The 23,659-nt window shown below is 44.4% G+C and overlaps 2 protein-coding genes across 10 annotated transcripts in view; one reads left to right on the forward strand and one right to left on the reverse strand.

Moving 5' to 3' along the window:
• The first annotated feature begins 85 nt into the window (after positions 1-85).
• On the forward strand, positions 86-7,789 carry Spag4 (sperm associated antigen 4). Of its 6 annotated transcripts, none has more exons than XM_005329883.4 (12): positions 86-539; positions 1,006-1,110; positions 1,365-1,431; positions 1,622-1,683; positions 1,931-1,974; positions 2,238-2,263; positions 2,381-2,489; positions 2,724-2,799; positions 2,900-3,015; positions 3,346-3,513; positions 4,014-4,103; positions 4,205-7,789. In XM_005329883.4, the coding sequence occupies exons 1-12, from the start codon at positions 236-238 to the stop codon at positions 4,361-4,363; spliced, it is 1,326 nt and encodes a 441-aa protein (XP_005329940.1). In that variant the 5' UTR covers positions 86-235; the 3' UTR covers positions 4,364-7,789. The 6 variants fall into 6 exon arrangements, with proteins under 6 accessions (XP_005329940.1, XP_005329941.1, XP_040129961.1 ...); XM_005329884.4 differs by having other exon boundaries at positions 308-520; XM_040274027.2 differs by lacking the exon at positions 86-539 and adding an exon at positions 592-750.
• A 1-nt stretch (position 7,790) lies between these two features.
• Cpne1 (copine 1) overlaps positions 7,791-23,659 on the reverse strand; it is a 34,871-nt gene continuing 19,002 nt past the window's right edge. For all 4 annotated transcript variants that reach the window (XM_078051681.1, XM_078051682.1, XM_078051680.1 and 1 more), the window contains 15 exons: positions 12,534-12,662; positions 12,254-12,433; positions 12,050-12,124; positions 11,901-11,972; positions 11,684-11,764; positions 11,421-11,510; positions 11,241-11,327; positions 11,037-11,123; positions 10,877-10,936; positions 10,662-10,795; positions 10,501-10,555; positions 9,879-9,930; positions 8,674-8,807; positions 8,298-8,534; positions 7,791-8,123 (listed from right to left, as the gene is read on the reverse strand). In XM_078051681.1, the coding sequence (XP_077907807.1) occupies positions 7,983-8,123; positions 8,298-8,534; positions 8,674-8,807; positions 9,879-9,930; positions 10,501-10,555; positions 10,662-10,795; positions 10,877-10,936; positions 11,037-11,123; positions 11,241-11,327; positions 11,421-11,510; positions 11,684-11,764; positions 11,901-11,972; positions 12,050-12,124; positions 12,254-12,433; positions 12,534-12,662 (1,614 nt within the window). In that variant the 3' untranslated portion in view covers positions 7,791-7,982. The remainder of the gene's footprint in view (positions 8,124-8,297; positions 8,535-8,673; positions 8,808-9,878; positions 9,931-10,500; positions 10,556-10,661; positions 10,796-10,876; positions 10,937-11,036; positions 11,124-11,240; positions 11,328-11,420; positions 11,511-11,683; positions 11,765-11,900; positions 11,973-12,049; positions 12,125-12,253; positions 12,434-12,533; positions 12,663-23,659) is intronic.

Here is a 23,659-nt window from a genome sequence, read left to right on the forward strand (position 1 = left end):
GGCTCCCAGCGACATCACGGCTAGCTCTATGACATACGGTCAGGACGTGCGGCGGAGACCTCGGTCTTCTCTATGACGACAGCAGCTAGGCCCAGATACAGGTGAGAGGGCTGAGTGTGGCTGCGCGGCCGCTGGCTCACGCAGAATCCGTAGGGTCCTCGCGGCACGCAGCGGCTGAGGGCCTTGGCGGCTGCGGCGGCGACTTTGGCGTCCGTGAGGGGCAGCCCAGGTCAGGATGCGGCGGAGCCCTCGACCAGGCTCGGCCGCGTCCCCGCACAAACCCAACTTCTACAGCGACAACAGCAATAGTTCAGAGAGCGTCATTTCGGGGGACAGCAGCGGGCACCGTTCAGCTGGGCCGGGGCCAAGGGAACCCGAGGGCAGAAGGGCTGGGGGCTCCAGCTGCGGTGAGCCTGCCCTGAGCCCAGGACTGCCCGGAGGACCCACATGGGCAGGAAGGTCTCGGCAGAAGCCGGCGTCTCGGAGCCACAAAGGGCAGACCGCTTGTGGCGCCGCAACCGTGAGGGGCGGGGCCTCGGGTGCGGGCGGGGTCGAACCTGGGGGAGCCGAGGGAGGGGGCGGGGCCTACGGGCGGAGCCTGGCGAGGAGAGGGGATAAGATTATGTCTGGGCACCTTTTAGCAAGGGGAACGCTAAATGAAATCCCTTGAGGGGCGGTGCCTTGGTGTGATGGACGGCCCTGGGAAGGGGCGGGGAAAACCCTGTGATTGGGCACCACTGAGGTGTTGGCGTGAGTGGCTATCTGGGAAAGGGGGCCGCACCCAGACCTCAGGATGGGGGCGGAGCATCCGCTTGGGAGTGGGACCAACTCTAGAATGAGCCTGGGGGGATGCGGAGGGAGAGGCCTGGGATTCCGGTGCGGCGGGTCCAAAGCCTGTTTGAGAGGCTGCCCAGCTCTCTGACGGCTGGGCTGGGGAGCCTGCTCTCGGGGAAAGAATGGGCCTGCGGTGCTCAAGGCCCCAATGGAGCCTTTGGGCTCTCGCAGAACCGACTGAGTCTCCTGTAGTCTCTGAGGAGCCGCTCGATCTTCTCTCCACACTGGATCTGAGGCAGGAGATGCCTCCGCCGCGAGTGTCCAAGAGCTTCCTGAGTACGGTCCAGGCCAGCGCCAGTCCCCTCTGATCCTCCCACTCAGCCCTCGGACTCCAATTCTCAAGTCCGAGTCCCCAGCCCCTTTGAGATTCAAGTCTGAGTATCCAGCCGTTTCTCGCCCTCAACGCATTCTCCTAGCGTATTCTTCGCTTCCCGGGTCCCTCCCGAACCCAGGCTCTGCCCTGATGCCCTTCCTGAGCCCTTTCTGAACCTGTAACACCACGCACTCTGAACACGCTTTCCTCTTCCCAGGCCTCCTCTTCCAGGTGCTGAGCGTGGTGTTATCCCTGGTAGGAGACGCGCTGCTCAGTGTGTACAGGTCAGAGGGAGGGACAAGGGCGCCCCAGAGGCTGCTCTTTGACGGGGGTGGGAAGTAGGGCCATGCAAGATCGAGGCTTGAGCCGATTCAGATTTGGATGAGTCGTGTTCACAGGAGCTGAGTCTAGGACTCTGGGGGGTGACGAGGTCCTGGGAGGGCCTGGGGCCTCAACCTCCCTCCGGTTCCTTAGGGAGGTCTTTTCCATACGCTTCCTGATCACCGCAGTGTCGCTGCTGAGCGTCTTTCTGGCAGGTAAGGGACCGAGAATCCCTTGAGGCACCAGCTCTGAAAGTTTAGAGACAAACCCATCTGATGTACACCCCTCACACGTTCCTCAGCCCACTCAGCCCCTTCAGAGCCCCCTTCAGAGCCCTCTAGTCGCCCCTCTGTCTTCCATCGCCCTCCCCACCCTTCAGGCGTCTGCGGTCCAGTTTCCTTCCGCCAGGTAAACTCCTTTCCTTCCTCTTCCTTTCCCGGACACCCTCCCCCCTTTCTACAGCACTCTGGTGGGGGCTCCTGTACCTGGTCCCTCCTCTGGAGAATGTAAGTCGGGAAGACCGTTTTCTGGATGGGTGGAGGTTGTGGGGGGCTCCTTGTGCTGGTGCTGGAGGCTAATTCTAAGGAAGGGCTGGGCCTTGAACAAATTTCTGAGAGGCTCTGGTCCGGGAAGTTCAGGGTAGTAGTGTATGTGTGGGAGGAGCAGTTCTCCAAAAGGAGGCGTTTTGAGTCGGTTGTCCAAAGGCTGGCTTGGGAGAAAGCGGGCGCAGAGCTGAATTGCACTGTTTGTCCCTCCCTCTCTCCAATAGGAACCTAAGGAGATGCTGACTCTAAGGTGAAAGAGGGCACTTGGGGTGGGTATTGAGCGGCTCAAAGGTGTTTCGTCCTGGGCATTAACGGGAGAGGTCCCGGATCAGGAAGCCAACTGCAGGTGCTAACCTCCTCTCTCCAGCGAGTACCACGAGCGCGTGCGCTCTCAGGGACAGCAGCTGCAGCAGCTCCAGGCCGAGCTGGATAAGCTCCACAAGGAGGTGTCCAGTGTTCGCGCAGCCCACAGCGAGGTGAGTCACGCAGCGAGGATGCTCAGAGGCTGGGTGACCCCGCCCCGCTCGCAGTCCCCGCGCACCTAGGGAACCGCCAGCAGATCCCCCTTGCTGGGGCCCGGGATTCAGTCCCCACTGCGGGTCTCTCCTGGGGGCCCACAGAATCCATCCCAGAGCACTCAGTTTGGGGAGACAGGCCCACCTGTAAACCAGCTCACAAGCCCGCCTCTCCGCCACCCTTTCACACTGCAGAGAGTGGCGAAGCTAGTGTTTCAGAGGCTGAATGAGGACTTCGTGAGGAAACCCGACTATGCGCTGAGCTCTGTGGGTAAGACTCAGAGACATGCAAAGAGAGATCCTGACACAGATCTTTCCCCAGCTGGGGGTAAGGCCTGGGAACTCCTGAGGGTTACTCCTCCCTACTACAGGAGCCTCCATCGACCTAGAGAAGACATCCCGCGACTACGAGGACACGAACACTGCCTACTTCTGGAACCGCTTCAGCTTTTGGAACTACGCGCGGCCGCCCTCGGTCATCCTGGAGGTGGGCCTGTAATCGGAATCTCAGGATGAGATCAAGGGGCGGGACCTAGAGTTCCGTGGAGGCGGAACCTGGCGGTGCAGAAGGGTATGGCAGGCTGAAAAGCCCGGTCTGGCTTGGCCCCGGGTGAGGCTGTGCTGAAAGCCGAGGATGGGGTTAAAATGAAGACACCTATCAGCGCTGGGGACTGAGCACTGGGCGGCATCTGGCTTGATAGGGATCCAGACTGGAAGTGACCCTCTGGGAGGAGTAGAGGATGGGAAAGGGCAGCAGTTGCTCTCTTTTGTGGGTTCTGAAGTTGTCTTCCCTCCACCACCCCTACCCGGCCTGCAGCCAGATGTGTTCCCTGGAAATTGCTGGGCTTTTGAGGGCGACCAGGGTCAGGTGGTCATCAGGTTGCCAGGTCGTGTGGAGCTGAGTGACATCACCCTACAGCATCCACCGCCCAGTGTGGCACACACCGGGGGAGCCAACAGCGCCCCCAGAGACTTCGCAGTCTTTGTGAGTGGTACTGAGGCCAGGAGGTGGGGGGTGCTTAGAAAGCACAAAGCGGATCATAATAACTAGGGCAGGTATTTGAGGCTTTGCTTGCTCATCTATGTATCAGACAAAGCCACTTGCCTCTCAGGTCTGCTATAGGTTATAAATAATCATGACTATATCCAAATGTTAGTTATGGCTTATTGAGCCTTTTCTCTAGGCCAAGCACTTTACATGCATTATTTCATTGAATCCATCTCATCACTGATGAAATACTATTATCTCCCCTTTTATATATAAGGAAAGTAATACTCTGGAAGAGGAAGTATTACTTTCCCCAGGTAACACAACTAACTATTGGCCAGACTTAAAAAACCTAGTTTTTTAAGAGCCCACATTCCACACTACACATCCTATCATCAGAATACTCACAATTACCAAACACATAGAAGAAGAACCCCCACAAAGTTGTTTTCCTTCCCCATGCCTCACTGTTCCTCCATTCACTCTTCACCCACCAGGGCCTTCAGGTTGATGATGAGACTGAAGTTTTCTTGGGGAAATTCACCTTTGATGTGAAGAAATCTGAGATTCAGACTTTCCATCTACAGGTGTGTGTCTCTCACCGTTAAGGCAGTGCAGCAGAGAGATGATTGGGGAGGGCAGCCCTTGGAAGAGCATTTTTTTTGGCATGATCCATTTGTCTTCCCAGAATGACCCTCCATCTGCCTTTCCAAAGGTGAAGATCCAGATTCTAAGCAACTGGGGCCACCCACGTTTCACATGCTTGTATCGAGTCCGCGCACATGGTGTGCGAACCTCAGAGGGGGCAGGGGATAGTGCCATGGGGGCCACTGGGGGGTCCCATTAAACACGCTGATGGTTGGAGTAGAATTGAGCCCTGTGCTGAAGGCAGCTAGATCAGTACTGAGCCAGGGGGGTCTCGGCTGGAAAGATCTCTGGCATATAAATGATAGGGTCTACCTTCCAATGCATCCTCTTAGAGTAAGTCCAGATCAAAATAATAGCAGCAAATGTTCATGGAGTGCTTACCATGTACAAGAGCCAGAGCTGTGTGGACATTCTGTACTACACGTTACCTCCACGGGCCGCTCTCTTTAATTGCAGAGCTGACAGGCAGCTGAAGACATGATTGAACTCCTCAATTCCCATCCACCAATGTCTGGAATGACTTTCCCAATGTCTGGGAAGCTTCCCAAATTCTACTAGGTACAGATGGAGGGGAAAATATATTTCTTCAAACACTAAGGAGACTTAAGGAAGCTTCTGAATCAAAGAGGTGATGCAGGCCTAGTAGCCCTTATGAAGGTAATCTTCACTGAGACCTGAGTGACTGACTCTGTTTGACAAAGTGTGGATGTTCACCATCTAGTGTTCATCAGTGTGTGCCCTCAAGGAGCTTGGCAGGGTAAATAAAGAAGATGCTCTAGGAAAGAGAATTTATTTACAGATCCAAGAATTGTTCAATCTAATGGTCAAAAGGAATTCAAGGAAAATAGATGGAAGAGACAGGCAATCAAGGGATTAATGAATTTTACCTAGGGGTAGAGAAAAGGGCATAGCAAGAGTAAAGAAATACGCAACCTCTTGGGTGTTAGGATTTCCCAGTATGGCCCAGTGTGATGACACATGCCTGTGATTCTGGCAATGGGAAACTGGGGCAAGAGGATCTCAAGTACAAAGCCAGCCTCAGCAATTTAGCAAGACTCTAAGCAACTTAGTGAGACTCTGTCACAAAATGTAAAATAAATAAAAAAGGACTTGGGGGGCTGGGGCTGTAGCTCAGTGGTAGAGAGTGCTTGCCTAGTATGTGTGAGGCACTGGTTCGATCCTCAGAACACCACATAAAAATAAATTAATAAAGATATTGTGTGTCCCTCTACAACTAAAAAAATATTAAAAGAGTGGAAATGTGGGTCAGGGTTTAAGCTAAGTTACTAGGTTCAAACCCTGGTACACCCAAGCCCCAATTCTCAGTATATTAATGGTTTATTTATTTTTTTGGTACCAGGGATTGAACTCAGAAGCACTTGACCACTGAGCCTCATCCCCAGTCCTAGTTTTTGTATTTTATTTAGAGACAGGGACTCACTGAGTTGCTTAGTGCCTTGCAGTGGCTGAGGCTGGCTTTGAAATTTCAATCCTCCTACCTCAGCCTCCAGAGCCACTGGGATTACAGGCATGTGCCACTGCGCGAGACTAGTATGTTCATGTTTTATAAGAACATACAGACTATCAATAGTTCCCTAGAAAGTAAAACTGGGATCGTCCAAGGTATTGGGGTGGAATACTTATCCATCTGTTTAAACTTCAGGGATATTATTTTGTATTTAATTTGAAGCCAAATTAAGTGCTCTCAAAATCTTGAGCTAGAGATACAATGCTTACCTAATATACATGAGGCAGTACTGGGGTTGATTCCAGCACCGAAAAAATGAAGGCTGGGGTTGTGGCTCAGCAGTAGAGTGCTCAGTCTAGCACCTGTGAGGCCCTGGGTTCGACCCTCATCACAACATAAAAATAAAAGGCATTGTGTTCAACCACAACTAAAAACTAAATACTAAAAAAAAAAAAGGACATACAAAATAATACAGATTTTTCTGGAGATAGTGTCACAACAGGAACCAAAAGCCTTACATTTTATACTCTTTAACACAGCAATTCCATATTTAAAAGTGTTATCTGAAGAATACCCAGATATAGGGGCATAGTGGCATGCACCTACAATCCTAGCTATCTGGGAGGCTTCCCAGGCAGAAAGATCACAAGTTTGAGCCTGGATAACACAGTAAGACTGTCTCAAAAAATAACAAAAAAAGATCTGGGGTTGTATAGCTCAGTGGTAAAGCACTCTACCTAGCACATGTAAGACCGTGTGTGGTGTCAAGCCCCAGCAATCAGCAAGGAAAAAATATGTATTCAAAGAATACTTATGGGCAACATAGCAAGACCCCTTCTCCAAAATAAATAAAAAAGGACTGGGGATGTAGTTCAGTGATATAGCAACCCTGGGTTCAATCCCCAGTGTCAGAAAGAATGAAGTGAGGCAATAAGTTCTGATGGATAAGGCATCCAAAATATATTAAATAAAAATAAGGTACTAATAGTATGTAATATGTCCTATTTAGGAAAAACTTTTTTTGTGTAGAACAGAGGCCCTTATCCTACTGCATTATCTACATTGTATAATATTTACACGTGAAATAATTTATACTAACTAGGACATATTTTAAAAATTAGAAAATAAAACATCCTAAAACAGTACACATGGCCTATAAATATGCATAAAGGACTAAAAGCATCAAATATATTTTAATTAGGACATAAGAATCTTGGTGTATCTATTTTTTCTATATTTGAAACTTTTCTAGCTGGGCATGGTGGCATATGTCTATATTTTTACTTTTTTTAGTTGTACTTGGACACAATATATTTAATTTTTATGTGATGTTGAGAATCGAACCCAGTGCCTCACACATCAAGGCGGGCGCTCTACCACTAAGCTATAGCCCTAGCCCTAATTTTTTTTTTAATATTTTTTAGTTGTATTGGAATACAATACCTTTGTTTTTTTTTTATTTTTATGTGGTGCTGAGGATCAAACCCAGGGCCTTGCACATGTAAGGTGAGCATTCTACCGCTCAGCCCCAGCCCCAGCCCACATGCTTATAACTCTGTACTTACATAGAGGCTGAGGCAGGAGGATCCCAAGTTTTAGGTCAGCCTCAGCAACTTCCCAAAACCCTGTTTGTTTCAAAATGAAAAGTACTGGGCTTGTAGTCCAGTAGTACAGCACTATGGGTACAATCCCTACTATTACAAAAATAAGTCTAAGGCACAGTGGCATATGCCTGTGGTCCAGAGCACTTGTGAGGCTGAGGCAGGAGGATTGCTTAAGTTCAGGAGTTGAAGGCCAGCCTGGACAACACAATGAGACATCATGCCCCACCTTTAAGTCTTTCTACAATGAATATAGGTATTAAATCTCTATCTAGTAAGGAAAAAAAAGAAAATCGCTGTTAAAAAAAAAAAAAAAAAAATCAGGTTTTATAGCCTATATTTAGGACCAGAACTACCACTGCTCTCTCCTCTAGGAAGTGTAATATAGCCTGTTACACCTTAAAAGGAAAGGCCTGTGTTTCAGCTTCTTTGGAAAGAACAGAAATCTGGCTAGAAATACCCATCTTTAGGCATCATTCAGGATCAGCACCCCTGAAGTTCAGAAGTAAACATTGTTAATGGAATCTTACCCAAAATACAGAGTGATGGCACAGCAGTGGTCTGTTACTGGTCTTTATTAAATGATAAGGGACAAACAGGAAGAGCAGCAATAGCAGAAGCCAGTATAAAAGTATCAAATATAAAGTGCTAGCATGGAGGGAGAGTCTAGGGTTGGGCCATGGCCCAGAGAATCTTGGGGGTACAAGGCTAAGGACTAGGTATGGCCATAGCCCACCCTCCAAGGGAATCTAGACCTGTGGGGTCTGGACAGGACCCTTGGCGGGGGATGGAGGCATCTTGAATGGGGCCCAACCTTGGGCCTTGAAGTAGGAGACCACCTGTGTAGGCACTTCTGCAAGTACAGTCTGGGCCAATGCTTCCCGAGGAGCCTGCCAGGAGAAGAAGGGCAAGATCAGTGGGGGCCTACAACAGCTTCCTAAAGTCTACATCTCACACCCAAGGAAGGACACAAAATCCAAGACTCAACCATAAGCCTTTGATGAAAGTCCTGAGCCTCAACCCATATCAGGAAGAGTAAACCCCCAGATTCACCCCCCACTCACATTTTGGAATTTGCGATAAGGCACAAACTGTACTATGTCACGGGCAGATGCCTCTCCAGAGCGTGTCCTCAGAGGCCCACCATCGGCGTCAAGCTGTTCCATGGCCTCAAAGTCAGCACCACCAACACCCACAATGATCACTGACATGGGCAGTTTCGAGGCATGCACCACAGCTTCACATGTGGCTGCCACGTCTGTCACAGCACCATCAGTCAACAGCAACAGCACGAAGTATTGCTAAGGGTAAGCCCATTCATGTACTGAGTCAGATCCTCTTTCCCAAAATCCTCTACTTTAGCCACACACTCCCACACATAAAAAGTCCCTTGATGCACAGCTCTCACTACTCCACTGCTACAATACCCACAACCCTCACCGAGGCAGTCCCCTGATATGCAGCCTGGGCTGCAAACCTGGCCACATGGTTGATGATGGGTGCAAAGTTGGTGGGGCCATAGAGGCGTACTTGGGGTAGGGCTTGGCGGTAGGCATCCACAATGCCCTGGATGCCTGTAGAGAACAAGGGCAAGAAACATTATAAAATACTTGACCTCTCAGGATTAGGCTGATCCTGAAATCAGCACCCTGGCCAGAAGAGGGAATGTAGATGCATTTCATTCACCCTATAACCCTGGGTACTTAACTCTATACAAAGAGAGGAGGAAAATTGCCTAAAATAATGGCTTGAATTAAAACCCAGATTAGCAGGATGCCCTGAACAAATTCTGAACCATTTGAGCATCATTATATCCTACTAAAGTAAAAATTATAATCTAATACAGTAAGAATCAATACTGATATTACTAAGGAAGAAGAAAAAGCTCAATAAATAAAAAAGGAATAAATATAAATCATTTATCATAGTACTGATTCCAATGAGGTTCACCAATGGATATTAAATCTAAAGGGTAAAGGTTGATGTTTAAATGGGCATTTAGACAGCTTCAAAGTTTCTTGTCAAAAGACATTAATTAGGGCTGGGGATGTGGCTCAAGTGGTAGCGCGCTTGTCTGGCATGCACAGGGCGCTGGGTTCGATCCTCAGCACCACATAAAAATAAAAGATGTTTCCACCGAAAACTACATTAATTAGGGGCTAGGGTTGTAGTACAGTGGCAGAGCACTTGACTAGCATGCATGGGGCACTGGGTTTGATCCTCAGCTCCACATATAAATAAAAAATAAATGTTGATCAACAACTAAAAAAATACTAAAAGGGCTTGGAAGACTCTAGCAAAATACCCCCTGTAGGGGAGGCAACAAATAATAACAATAACAGCTACCAATTCTGAGAGCACTTATGTTGTCAGGATTACTGCTTCCTTTCTAACTTCTTAAATACTCAATAACCTACAATATTTACATTTATTACAAAGCCCAAAAACACAGAGGTGAGCAACTTTCCCCAAGTCATATAGTTTAGTAAGTAGTATATGATTAAAGTTTGACTCCAGAGGGCTACCTCTAAAATCTACTCCTCTAGACAATGTGTCAGCCACCTCCCCACCTGCTTTCTCTGCCAGAGGCTCACCACTCTGGAGTGGAGAGATCTGCTTCACAAAGGAGGATAGAGGGAACTTACCTGCACAATATGGGTTATTGGGATTGAAGTTCAAGGGAAATTCATGTGAAACCTGAAGGCAAAAATAAAAATGAGTCAGTCTCCTTCCTTCCCATGTCCCCCTCACCATTATTGTGCTGAGGGGGTGTAGCTCAATGGTACAGCATGTGCTCAGCATGCAGCACCAAAAAAGAAGAAAAAACCCTATGGTATATACCAGGAGCTATTTAGTCCTAAGCCTGACATATACATGCCTACAGGGATGCATCCCCTTCAAGGCAGCAAGTAAGTTAACTACATCCCCCCCAAGTTAGGATTCTGAAACTAAAAACAAAAATGGGGGCTGGGGCTGTAGCTCAGTTGCAGGGCACTTGTCTAACATGCATGAGGCACTGGGTTTGATCCTTACCAAAATATAAAAATAAACAAAATAAAGGCATGCTGGAGTTGTTGCTCAGCAGTAGAGAGCTTGCCTTGTACTTGTGAGGCCCTGGGTTTGATTCCTAGTACCACATATAAATAAATAAAATAAAGGTCTGTCAATAACTTAAAAAAATTATTTAAAAAAATAAATAAAAGCATTCTGTCCACTTACAGCTACAAGAAAAGATGGGGGGTGGGGGGAGGCGGGGAGAGAGCTTACCTGCCAATCAGGGGGTACCTGGGCCCCAAATCCAAACGCTGGGAACAGCTTGTCCCTGTAGAAAGACAGTGAGTTGGGGAAGAGGCAGTGAGGGGATTGTAAACCCAGAGGTTGAAGCATCTGGTAGGGAGTGGGACTGGCCAAGAGAAACAGGTACTCACGAGTCATAGTCTTGAATCACACTGCCCACACTCCATAGTGCTGTCAGGTATTCGTTGACTCCTGTAGGACTCAGGTAGTGCAGGGAGTCAGGTGAGGAGGGATCACCATTGGAGCCAGTGAAGTCAACACCAACCTGGGAAGAGGCCAGGAAGGGAGCTGAAGGGTTAAGATTAGGGTTAGGGTTGTTTCTCTTGTCTCTGGTAAGGCAACTTACAGTGAAGTTGATTTGGCAGCCTCCCATAACATAGTCCAGGAAGGAATATTCTGTTTCTACCTGCATATGAAACCAGTGTCATGCCTAATCAGATAAAAGGGGGATGGAATCTTGGAGCTCAGGGTTCATAGCCCATTGATCCCATAAGCCACTGTCTTACCTGGCAAATCTTGACATAGATAATTCCAGAGTTCTTATAGCTTTTCTTTTTCTGCTGCTTCTCAGGGTGGATACATTCAAATTCGGCCTGGTAAGGAGAGGAAAATTAGGGTAAAAATCTCCCAAGCTGCATTGTTCCCACTATTCCCTTGGATTAGCCATCTAAGCCCACCTCAATACACCTAAGCAGCGCCAACAGACTCACCGGGACTGCCTGTAGTTGGGCCAAGCTAGTGTGGAAAATACCAATGAGATCATGTGACCCATCACTGTCATGGTCTGAGCAGCGTACCTGAGGAAAGGTGTGTGTATATAGAGACAGGTTAGAAGTCCTTCTCCAGGTTCTTCTCCCTTGCTCAGTTCATTCAGGAGGCAAGCTCCTTACCTGGATGGGTGTGCTAGGGTCTCCACCACAGAAATGCTGAAAGGGAACTGAGAAGCGCTTCCACGTAGGATTCAGGTTGTTCTTAATTACCTGGAGGTGGAGGGCAAGGCTTCCAGTGAGCTCTGGCCTGGCCCACGTGAAGCTTGTATGAAGTTGCTGCCCTTCCACACCCACCTGCAGTCTCTTTTTCCCTGTGTTCCAAACCTTGCAAGCCCAACAGATTCTCTCCTACTCTTCCCCCACCTAATCCCAGGATCTCGCACCTCAGATCTGTACACCAAGTGCAATTTCCCATCACCCTGGCGGAAGAACTCCAGAAATGGATCAGATTTTCCCAGGAAGTCCTGTCAATGCCACAAGATTTGTTACAAGACTCAGGAAGAAACAATCACTTTGCCAGCCCCACACCCATCCTATCCCCTATTAACCACCCCCACCCCTTTATAATCTTGGGTCCCCAGGGCCTCCTCCCAGATGTACCTTCTTATCAAGGTTTCTGGCCTCTACCTCCATTGTTACTATACGACTATCCTTTAACTCCTGAGCTGAGACCTAGATAGGGAGGATTCTGTTACCTCATGAAAACTTCATTGTTGCTAAATTCCTCCCTGGCCCTTGCTGGGGCTTACCGTGATGGTTCCCTTCCCAGCAGGTTTTCCAGGCTTCAGCATCAAGGGTAGAGTCAGCATTTGGCTGGACACAATCTATGGCAAAATAGGCCAGGGAAGCTTCAATGCCAGAAAGCCAGGTCCTCTTGTCCCCCCTACCTCCAAGGAGCCTAGATTATCTCAGAGGGTACTTACTGAAGGATTCTAATCCCTGGCCCTACATACCTGTCCTAGGGAACACTCAGCTGCCCCCAGGAAGTCGTCATCTCCCAGCTCTGGCGTCTTGTTGTCTATGTCATAGATTCCAAAGCGTAGTTTCTGGACTGTCTCAAAGTGATACTCGAGCTGCAGAGTCCTAGAGAACTCAGGGTTTGAGCAGTTCCGTACTCGCTCAGTCCGGCCAAGCTGAGGGCAAAGGCCAATAAGCATCACAATCACACACCCTTCTTCCTAAAACCGAAACCTAACCTCCCTCCATAACTTTAACCTCCAAGGCCCACCTCACCTCAGCCCAGTTGCCCCCTCCCACATCCTGTAATAGGACGCAGAGTGGGTCTGACTTGGAGCTGATGTCCTTGTCAATGAGGTGGTCACAGGAAATGGACAGCTGAACCAAGGTCACACAGTTGGCCATCTGGAGGAAAAGAGCTCAGTCAAGCACCAGGGACCATTCTTCACCCTTCCCTGACTGTAGGTCCCAGTTGGAAAGGTCAGCATTTTCACCCAGGTAGAGATGAGCTGGCATCCACTCCCAGAACACCCAAGGAAGAAAAGACCCTATACCCTCAACATCCCCAAGCTCAATGGCACAGAGTCAATGATTACAACCAATCCTTTTCTCAAAGAGTATGACAGGAAGATGTTGAAAAGGAGAAATAGCTTTTGACTCCTAAGTAATCCTCACTCAAATACTAATCCTAATCCCAGTCTTGTATTCCAACATTAATCTTTGCAGAAACCAATGAATCTTATTCTGAACCTTTACGGGCCCTAGGTCAGTCCCTAATCCAAGTTCTAGTCCCATATTGTCATCAATGCAACCATGATCCAGATACTGCTCCCAAAAAAGCTCTTGCTTCAATGACTTGCCACTAACCCTGGGCACCAACATCTTGGAGTACAGTTATTCTCTTTATTTTTTATTTTTATTTAATACCAGGAATCAAACCCAGGAGTACTCAATCACTGAGCCACATCACCAGCCCTTTTTTAAATTTTAAGACAGGGTCTTACTAAATTGCTTAGGGTCTTGTTAAGTCCTAAGTTGCTGAGTCTGGCACTGAACTTGCAATTCTCCTACCTCAGCCACCTGTGTCATTGGGATCACACCCACACGCAGCTTCACCCATTCTCTTAAATCTAAAATCGGCTGTTCGGGTCCAACTCAACATTTCCACTGCCACTATCTAGTCCATGTCATTGTTATTCCTCACCTAAATTACACTATTAGCCTCTGGACTCCCATATCCTATGCCATCCCACATTTCCACTGCCCCATCTCCACCCCAAAAGGCTATTCTCAATATCCCAACCGAGGTGATGCAGTTAAAAAGTAAGTGGTAGAGCACTCATGGGTTCAATCCCTAGCAAAACACACATTCCTTGTCAAGTCAAAACCTTTGCTTGGGCTGAGGTTGTAGCTCAGTGGTAGAGCACTTGCCTAGAATATGTTCCGTTCTCAACACCACATGTACATAAATAAAGGCCCATCCAAATAAATAAATAAATAAATAAAAATAAACAACATAAACCTTTGCCTAAACCCTTTAAAGATTTTCCATTACTCTTACATTTCTCTAACCTGGTCTAACACCTTCTTTCCTATTCACTCATTCTAGCTACCCAGATTGCCATTCTTCAAATAAGCCAACCACATCTTTCCACATATTATTTCATGTCTTGTTGCTCTCCTCCCCAACCCCCCATTCAGTATCATCTTCTTTGCTATGAATGAAAAGGCTCTCCTTTCAAGCCACTCTAAAATTCCAAGCCTACCATCATTGGCACATCACATATTCCTTTCTTGCTTTTTCACTTTAGCATTTATAAGTGTCTAACAAATTATATATATTTATCTATATAATATATCTCCCACACTAGAATGTAAATGCTGTGAGGGAAGGAGTATTTATCTGTTCTGTTCATTGCTGTGTCCCAAGCACCCAGACAATATTTGCTGAATGCAACCCAAAAGGCTGTTTCCAGCCTGAACTTTAAGCCCACCCAGCTCTTATTGGCCTCTTGCTTCCCAAATCAAGCAGCACAAAGCTTCAACATCTACCCACTTCCTCCGCTGGACACACTAACTTGCATGAATCATAATTTGGCTCCAATATAGTTTTTCCTCCTACAGCCACTGTACCAATTGTCTTCAGACTTCTTACTATTCCTTTGTTCCCCTGCTCATACACCTGAAGACCATCTGTAACAAGAGTGCACAGGTAAGGTCAGATATCTCTCTGCCCTTCATTCAGCATTCCAACTTTCCCAACAGTATTCTCAGGATGCTTCCAGCCACAGCCATCCTTACACTGACCCTCAGTCAAGCTCTCTCCACACCTAGACCACTGCACCCCAATCTTGATCCCTCATGGTTTCTATTTGGAATGCTGTTAACTAAAGTTGAAGATTCTTAGAAGTCAACTTGCTTTATATACTACCCCTCCATAGCACCTTGACCTCTACTTGAATGCAACCAATGATGAAAAACCCACCATTCTTACAACCCATTCATATGAAAGTTCTGCTCCATAAAGTCCTATCCACACTGACCAGAGTCTACAGAATTCCCTTTTATCCATTAGTCCTACTTCTTCCCCACTCTGGACTATCAGGGAAAGCCTTATTTTATTTCTTATACTCTTTGCACAGTATAGAGACAAATGAAAAAGAATGCTCATTTCACTACTGCAGAAAATCTGCAACAGCTTAAAGGTGGACTAATCAAATTATATTGGTATTATCTGATAATATTAAGTTGTAAAAAACAGGGTATGACACTAATTCAACTGTATGTGTATAAGCATATATAAAAAGAATTGGATATACACAAAAAATAAATACATACAGGAAAATGAAACATACAACAAATAAATGTGATTTTAGAGCTGGGCACAGTGGCACACGCCTGTAATCCCAGCAGCTTGAGAGGCTAAGGCAGGAGAATTGCAAGCCAGCCTCAGCAAAAGTGAGGCACAAAGCAACTCAGTGACATCCTGTCTCTAAATAAAATACAAAATAAGCCGGGCACAGTGGTGCACACCTGTATGTAATCCCAGCGGCACAGGAGACTGAGACAGGAGGATCACAAGTTCAAAGGCAGCCTCAGCAATGGCAAGGCACTAAGCAACTCAGTGAGACCCTGTCTCTAATAAAATATAAAACTAGCCTGTGGATGTGGGCCTGTGATTGAGTACCCTTGAGTTCAATCCCTGGTACCAAAAAAAAAAAAAAAAAAAATTGGGCTAAGGACATGGCTCAATCAGAGTGCCTCTGGGTTCAATCCAGGGACCAAAAAAAAGTGGGGTTGTGATTAGGTGGCAGAGTGCTTGCTTGCCTAGCCCACGTGAGACACTGGGTTCTATTCTCAGCACCACATTAAAGATAAATAAAATAAAGGTATCGTGTCCATCTATAACTAAAACAAACAAAAAAAATTCTTAAAAAATGTGATTTTAGGGTTGGGGCTATGGCTCAGCTGTAGAGCGCTTGCCTTGCACGTGCAAGACCCTGGGTTCGATCCTCAGCACCACATACAAAAATAAACAAGTGAAATAAGTGTTGTGTCCAACTACAACTAAAAAAAAAAAAAAAAAGTGATTTCAGGGGTTGGAGCTGTAGCTCAACACACAGAGTGCTTATGTAGCATGCATGAGGCACTAGGTTTGATCCTCAGCACCACATAAAAATAGATGAAATAAAGGCATTCTGTACAACTGTAATTTTGTAATTTTAAGTACTCTGGAGAAGTGGAATGAGGTGGAAATTTATGTACTCTATATATTCTTCTGTAGTTTCATATTTCATACTGTTTTTGTGGTACTTTTCCACTGAGCATGTCCAGCCCAATGTATTATTTATTTTAATTTTCAGACAGGATCTTAGTTGAGGCTGGCTTCAAACTTGTGATCTTCTTGCCTCATCTTCCCAAATCACTGGGATTACAGGCATGTGCCACTGTGCCTGGTTTATTTTAAACTTTTTTTTTTTCCTCCAATCTATTCCTCAGATCCTCTTTGACAATTCATTCTTTGCTCAAAGTCTTGATTTCCAGTTAATAGTCCCTAATATCAAACCTCAATGTCTCTTGCCTCCCATTTGATTTTTCCTCCCTAGCACTATCCCATCTAATCATCAATGATGCCAGCTTAAAAAGTCTCTACCATAATTAAAAGCCCTGTGAAGATGACCATGGCCTTTAAGTTCAGAGTCAAATTCCCTAGCAAGCCACCCTGTTACAACTACTCCAGAGCATGTACCTAAACAGAACTGAGCAGTAAAATGTAGTAACCCTGCAATTCTAGTTCTTTTATTTTTTAAGCCTTATCTCTTGACATTCACCTACTCAACTGGTCAAACAAAATTATTTTTGGTTCATTAACACAAACACAAACACAAGTCTTAATTTCTTGTACAGCAAATATCTTGTCATCTAAGGCTCTGATGTGACATTATTCCATTATGAATCCTTGCCTATCTTCCCTAAGTAGGATTTCATTTTTCCCCTCTTCTGGATAACTAACCAGTCTTTCTGCAACCACACACACAATACTGGGTTGATTAGCCAAACAGAAATCAGATCTTGCCATTCTCTGGAATGGTTTCCCATAATACTTAAAATAAAATTCAAAAAGGACTGGGGTTGTGGCTCAGTGGTAGAGTGTTCGCCTCGCACATGTGAGGCACTGGGTTTGATCATCAGCACCACATTAAAAATGAAATAAAGATATTGTGTCCACTTACAACTAATAAATAAATATTTAAAATAAAATAAAATTCAAAGTTCTAACCATGGTCCATAAGGCCTGCAACATCAAATCCTTGCCTAACTAAACATCTAGCCACCCAAGCAAGTATGCTCCAGGTAACTTCCTATCTGAACCACAAATGTACAACATCAATCTGACTCTCCATTTCAGGGCCTCTGAGCTACTCCCTCATAGTCCAGAAAACAAGATGACCAGGGACCATATTTTGTTTATCTACCTCTTTATCTCCAGTACTTATAAAAGTACTAACTCTATAGCAAATATTCAATGACTGATGTTGAAACCACTTTCCCAGAATTTTGAGTTTTGTCTCTCTTTTCTCTTAAACTATGGGTTCTTTTTAAGTAGTGCTAGATATTATCTCTATACTCCAATTACTAGTACGTAGTACACATCTGGTATTCATAATCATTTGCTGAATGGATGGTGAATATGTTTTTTGATCATCTCATACTTCAGGCCTTTTTCATTTGAACTGACCTCCAGCAGTAAATCTTCCGTATTCTTATACTATTGAGCTTAAAATTTCAAACGCAGGACTCCTATAACTCTATGTTAAATGACAGTCAATGTAAAGAATGGACAAGAGATTGACAGATACTTCATTAAAAACAAAAACAAAAACAAAAAAACACATGAAGTCAGGCCCAGTGGCACACACCTGTAATCCCAGCAGCTCAGGAGGCTGAGACAGTAGGATCATGAATTCAAAGCCAACTCATCAAAATCGGGGCACTAAGCAACTCAGTGAGACCCTGTCTCTAAATAAAAATACAAAATAGGGCTGGGGATGTGGCTCAGTGGTCGAGTGCCCGAGTTCAATCCCTGGTTACTGCCCACCCCCCAAAAAAACACATGCATCTGAAATAAGCAAACAAAGTGATCCACACCACTAGTCATCAGGGAAATGCAAAATAAAACCAAGGAGATAAATTACAAACCTACCTCAACAGCTAAAAGTAAAATTATGGACAACACTAAATACTGGCAAGAATATGGGCTCTTATACACCATTAGTGAAAGCAGTAAATGGAAAACAATCTGGAAAACTTATCAGGAAACCAAACATATACCTAGCCCAAGAGCATATACCTACTCAGAGGTGTTTATCTAAAAAAAAAATAAAAAGATTATGTCCACAAAAATTTTTCAGGCTTTTTTTTTTTTTTTTTGGTGGGGAGGGACCAGGGATTTAACTACTCAGGGGCACTCAACCACGAGCCACATCCTCAACAGGGTTTCACTGAGTTGCTTAGGGCCTCGCTGTTGCTGAGGCTGGCTTTGAACTTGTAATGCTCCTGTCTCAGCCTCCCGAGCTGGGATTACAGACGTGCACCACCACGCACAGCTTCATAGCAGTTTTATCCATGATAGCCCCAAATGCCAAAGAATCTCAACATTCATCAATGAGAATGGATATATACTAAAAACTATTCAACAACAACAACAAAATTAATGTCACATGGATAAATCTGAAGGATAAAGTATATAGATTCTATTTATGAAGTTTTAGAACAGGCAATACTAATGTATGATAAAATCCCTTCTTTGCCAGGGGAGGGAACAAGTATTGACTGAGAAGAGCAAGAAAGAATTCTAGAAGGGAATGGAGATATTTCTTTATCATGATCTGACTGTAGACCATAGAAATATATGCACTTATCACTTTTTATTTAATGATACACGTTGTTGTATAACATTTGACTGTATGTAAATTAATAAACACAACCCACAAATACTTTTCTAAAGACATGTTGAAATGTTTATGGGAGAAGTATACTGATCCTACAATTTCTTTATGCACCAGAAAGAAACTGGTTTGTTGAATGGAGAGATACGTAATGAAACAAAGGAAAAACTATAGAATCTAAGTGGAGGTCATATTCTTGAGAATTCCGTACAATTCTTTTCAACTCTTCTGCATGTTGAAAGTTTTCATAATAAAATGTTGGAAAGTTAGATTATAGCTCCTTCCCCTTTTAAAACTTTGTGGTAAGCAACAAAAGAATTAGCAGCGATTATCTGAGTTGATAGGCTACATCTGCCAAGTGCCATCTTAAAATTAAATTCTCCCAGAGAAGACCAAATACATAGAGTGAGCCAGGAGCTTCTTCCTGTGCTAGGTCTTATGTTCTGGAGAAGTAGAAAATTCTTTTCAAGTCATGACCATGACACCACTTTCCCTACATCCAGATGTAGTCCATCCATTTTCAGTTTCTTTTTTGAACTGAGACTCAAAATCCCAACGTTAGACCTATGGACCCAGGTGCATATGGAACAGGATTCTTGAGGATGTAACTGTACTAAGAGAGCTTGGCTTCTATTCTCAGAAGCCTGAGCCTCCTGTGCAACCAGTTTTATTTTTTTTCACGGATCTGCCTTCTTTTGTTTCTTACTGGAAGTGGTCAACTCTCTACAGATCTTTATAACCTGCAGTTTTCTTTTGATCATTCCCCTTAAAATGATCTATAATCCATGGGATTATTAATCTCTTCCAAATCTTTAGTCCTTGACACTAAAGTAGCTTATCTCTACTTGGAAATCTGATAAAACTTCTGGTTCACTCCTGGTCACTCTTCTTTCCTGTCCCTGAATAACTACACAGTTTAAACCAAACTCATTCACTTTTCATATAGTGCATAATTAACCCCACGGGCTTTTGAATTTTTTAGGATCAGGATTTTACAAAAACATCTTACATATCACATATAAGTGGGTCAATAAAAGCCAGAAATTTAAGACTTGTCTGGCTAGTACTCAAGATCTTTTGTGTGTTCTTCTATCAACCAGTATCTTATGTCTAACTAGTTGGCCATTTTCATTCAGGACCCTCTAATCTGTTCTCTAGGCTGGGGTTAAAAATTGCCTGTTTTCAGGGCTGTGGCTGTGGCTGAGTGGTAGAGCACTCACCTAGCAAGTGTGAGGCGCTAGGTTTGATCCTCAGCACCACATAAAAATAAATAAAATATTGTGTCCACTACAACTAAAAAAATATTTTTTAAAAATTGCCTGATTTGGGGGCTGGGGTTATGGCTCAGTAGTACAGCACTTGCCTAGCATGCGCAAGGCACTGGGTTTGATTTTCAGTACCACATATAAATAAATAAAATAATGGTCTATCAACAACTAAAAAAAATTGCCTGATTCCAACCCAATAAAACCAAGTTATTCAGGGCTGTGATTGTGGCTCAGCAGTAGAACGCTCACCTAACATGGGCAGGACCCGGGTTCGATCCTCTGCACCACATAAAAACAAAATGCATTGTGTTTTGTCCATTTACACCAAAAAATAAATATTAAAAAAAAACAAGTTGGGGCTGGGGATGTGGCTCAAGTGGTAGCACGCTCGCCTGGCATGCGTGCGGCCCAGGTTCGATCCTCAGCACCACATACAAAGATGCTGTGTCCGCCGAAAACTAAAAAATAAATATTAAAAAAAAAAAAAACAAGTTACTCAAAACCTATCAAAATGTATAACTTACTTATTAAATATTTCTTACTAGACTGTAAATCCAGATCTGCCTGATTCTCATTACAGTGCCTGGCAAATAGCAGATGCTGTATTAATATCTGCATATGTTGTATTAATGAATTCTAGGAAATGAATGATAACCCAAGGATCCTTGGAAATGACTCTAATCTAGCTTTGACCTGCTGCTGAAGCCATCAAAGGGGAAGTGAGCTTTTTAGGAACATCCAATAGAAAAGACAAATTTTATTATCTCTTGGTACTTCCAGCTACCCTCACCTTTCCATCTGAAGCTACTCAGGAATTGCAGATGCAAATAGCTATTTTCTGCCTTTACTTTTTGCCATTTGGAAGTCACATTGCCTGCTGCTTCTCTTCGTACTTTTCTTTCTTCTACTCACCCCCAGTCAACCTCAATACTTTCCAAGCCCTAGACCCCCGGTAGGGTACATTCACACACTATCCGTTAAAGAAACCGTATTCATTCTCAATTTTGTAACTCAGAATTCACAAAATGTCAAAAATAAATAGGCAGAGAAGGAAAATGGGATTTGGGTAAAACCACATACATGGTTAAGTGAAATAAGTGCTAAATGCAAATAGTCTGACTCTACCACTAGTCTAAAACTTTGGAATACAGTTTTCTTGGAAGATCCTCCCTTCCATTTATATTCAATAGCAATCAATAGTAACTGCATGGGTTCTTCAGCAAAGTGACAAGGCTTCCTACACTGTTTGTAGTCCTTCCTAGCCACAGTACAATACTACTGTACCAGATTACATCTTACTCATGTAACTTGGGCAAAATACTTAATCTTACTAAGCCTGTTTCCTCAAATGTAAGGGAATATTATTCATATAGATTAATGTTATGTATGAAAGGTGTATGGAGTATTTAGCACATATGATAGGCTTGTTACTAGCATGTGTTGGCTATTATTAGTATCCTTCAAGCCTAGCTCACATAGACCCCCCCTTTTACCTTTCTAGCACTCAACAACTTCTTACTCCAGGATACCATACTCAATTCATTCCACACAACAGTATTTTCTCAATGTTTCTCCAGCTATTTTGTCAATTAAATGATTAAATTTCTTTAGCATAAAATAGCAGCATAAATGGCACTTCAGGGGGCTAAGGTTGTGGCTCAGTGGTGAAGTGCTTGCCTGGCATGTGTGAGGCCCTGGGTTCAAACCTCAGCACCACATAAAAATAAGCAAAATAAAGGTATTTGTCCATCTACAACAAAAATATATATTTAAAAAATGGTACTTCAGTTATCTTCTGCTACAGACAATAAACTTGAACACAAAATGGAAATTCAAAACAACTGAGGGAAGTTTGCATTAGTGTGCTAAAGCAGGCTGGTATAACTTACAAGAGCCAATTGTTAAATATTAAGGAACTGTGTGAACAAGTGGCCTTGGTAAGTTTAAAACTACAGATACAAGATCAATGCTGAAGTTAGGGTTAGGGTTTGTTTCCCCTGGGAGCAGTTCACAACATACCATGGGTGACAGGGTAGAATTGCCCTGTTTCCCTGCCTTGGGAGGTTCTAACCCTGCTCTTCATAAATCCAAGAACCTATCTTTTCTCATGGGTTCAGACAAATTCAATTCAATGCCACATGAGCTGAAATTTAACTGTCTTTCAAACTTAGGAAATGTGCTACCCTCCCAAAGCCTTATCAAGAAAGGCACTAGCCTGCAATTACTACCTCCCTTTCTTTATCCACCCTAAGTCATGGTACAGAAATTGTACAGAAAGGCTGCAAGGAGAAAGAGAGGATCAAGTGTCTTGAGCGGTAGGATCACTCCTCCAACAACCAAAGCCACGCTCACACCTGTTGCCTACCTTGGCATGCTGGAGCAGCTCAAATGCTGGATCAAGTTTTGGAAGTGAATCAGGAAATCCTTTATAGGCTTCCGATGGAAGAAACACCACCCACTGAATACTCTTCCCATGATTGAAAAAAAGACTACAAACACCACCATTCCTTTGCTTCTCTGTCTCCTTGAGGCATTCTAACCCAAGGATTCTCCAAATTTTAATCGGCAGCCCCATAGGTCACAAACTGAACTAAAAGTATAAAGCTTTACTATAAAATTATATTCTTTACTCAGATGTATGATTCAGGGCCACTAAAACCATGTCAACTAAAATTTTAACCAATAAATTTGGTTTAAATCTACATACTAAGAAGTCTGGCTGTCATACAACATTTGGCAACACTGCAGTTTAACTTCAACATCCCTACAGATTTACCCAAAGTTGAACAAATCTAACCTGTGCCCAACTCTAGAATCCTAGCTTGAGAATTGGATAAGGAAGACAAACCAGACTGGGAAGGAATGCATTGCCTATAAGCAGGCTTGCACTATTGTGGAGCTGGAGTTTTTCTCTGCCTAGAGGCTCTGAACTTATTTACACTCAGCCTGCACCAGCCTACTCTCCATGACCATGAGCTCAACTATGGACCCTGAGAGGCCTTGCCAACAGATAATGCTTCATTTCTCCATACCATACTTACAGTTGAGGGACTGAAAAAGCTGGAGCAGGGAGGGTCAGTATCTATGACAGAGGACTACTGTTGGCAGCTTCCGTATCCCATCCACCCACTCCCCACCCTGGTCTGAAGTCAAGAAGAGACAGGGAATAGGGTGCACCTCTGAAGCCATGCAGGCATCTATGAAAATTCTGTTCATCCCCATTATCATTGAGACCTTGGGCAAGTTACTTTCCTGATTTCCCTATAAAGTTGGGGTAATAATGTCAAATTTATATGGCTATTGGGATAAATAAGTAAGGCTAACTATGGGAAGCATTCCCTTCATTGCTCATGAAAGGGAAAATGCATCTTTTGAGTCCTTGTACTGTTATCATTAACTCCTTGTTGATTCGGGCCATAGCTAAGAGCAATGCCTCTGCTATACCTGATCCAGAAAACCTAACTAGCAGCTTCTTAAGGGAAAATGAAAACACTTAAACTCTGAAGTTCCCAAGATGCAGTGTGGGACTGCTCCCACACAAGAAGTAGTAGAGCAGCATCCAGACAAAAACTTGAGTTCACCCCTAATCTAAGGTCCAAACCCAAAAAAGAATAGCTGGGGTTGCAGAAGCTTAAAATTAGAGAGGACATCATCTAGATGAATCCCATTTCATAGAAGAGACAGA

This window comes from Ictidomys tridecemlineatus, chromosome 5 (assembly GCF_052094955.1).
Source record: "Ictidomys tridecemlineatus isolate mIctTri1 chromosome 5, mIctTri1.hap1, whole genome shotgun sequence".
NCBI lineage: Eukaryota > Metazoa > Chordata > Mammalia > Rodentia > Sciuridae > Ictidomys > Ictidomys tridecemlineatus.

Excerpts from the sequence above, each read along its gene's own strand:
- Spag4 (XM_005329883.4), top strand. The coding sequence starts at position 236 with ATGCGGCGGAGCCCTCGACCAGGCTCGGCCGCGTCCCCGCACAAACCC. Across the intron at positions 540-1,005 it reads CGTGAGGGGCGGGGCCTCGG|AACCGACTGAGTCTCCTGTA; the intron begins GTGCGGGCGGGG and ends GGGCTCTCGCAG. Across the intron at positions 3,514-4,013 it reads CCAGAGACTTCGCAGTCTTT|GGCCTTCAGGTTGATGATGA; the intron begins GTGAGTGGTACT and ends TTCACCCACCAG.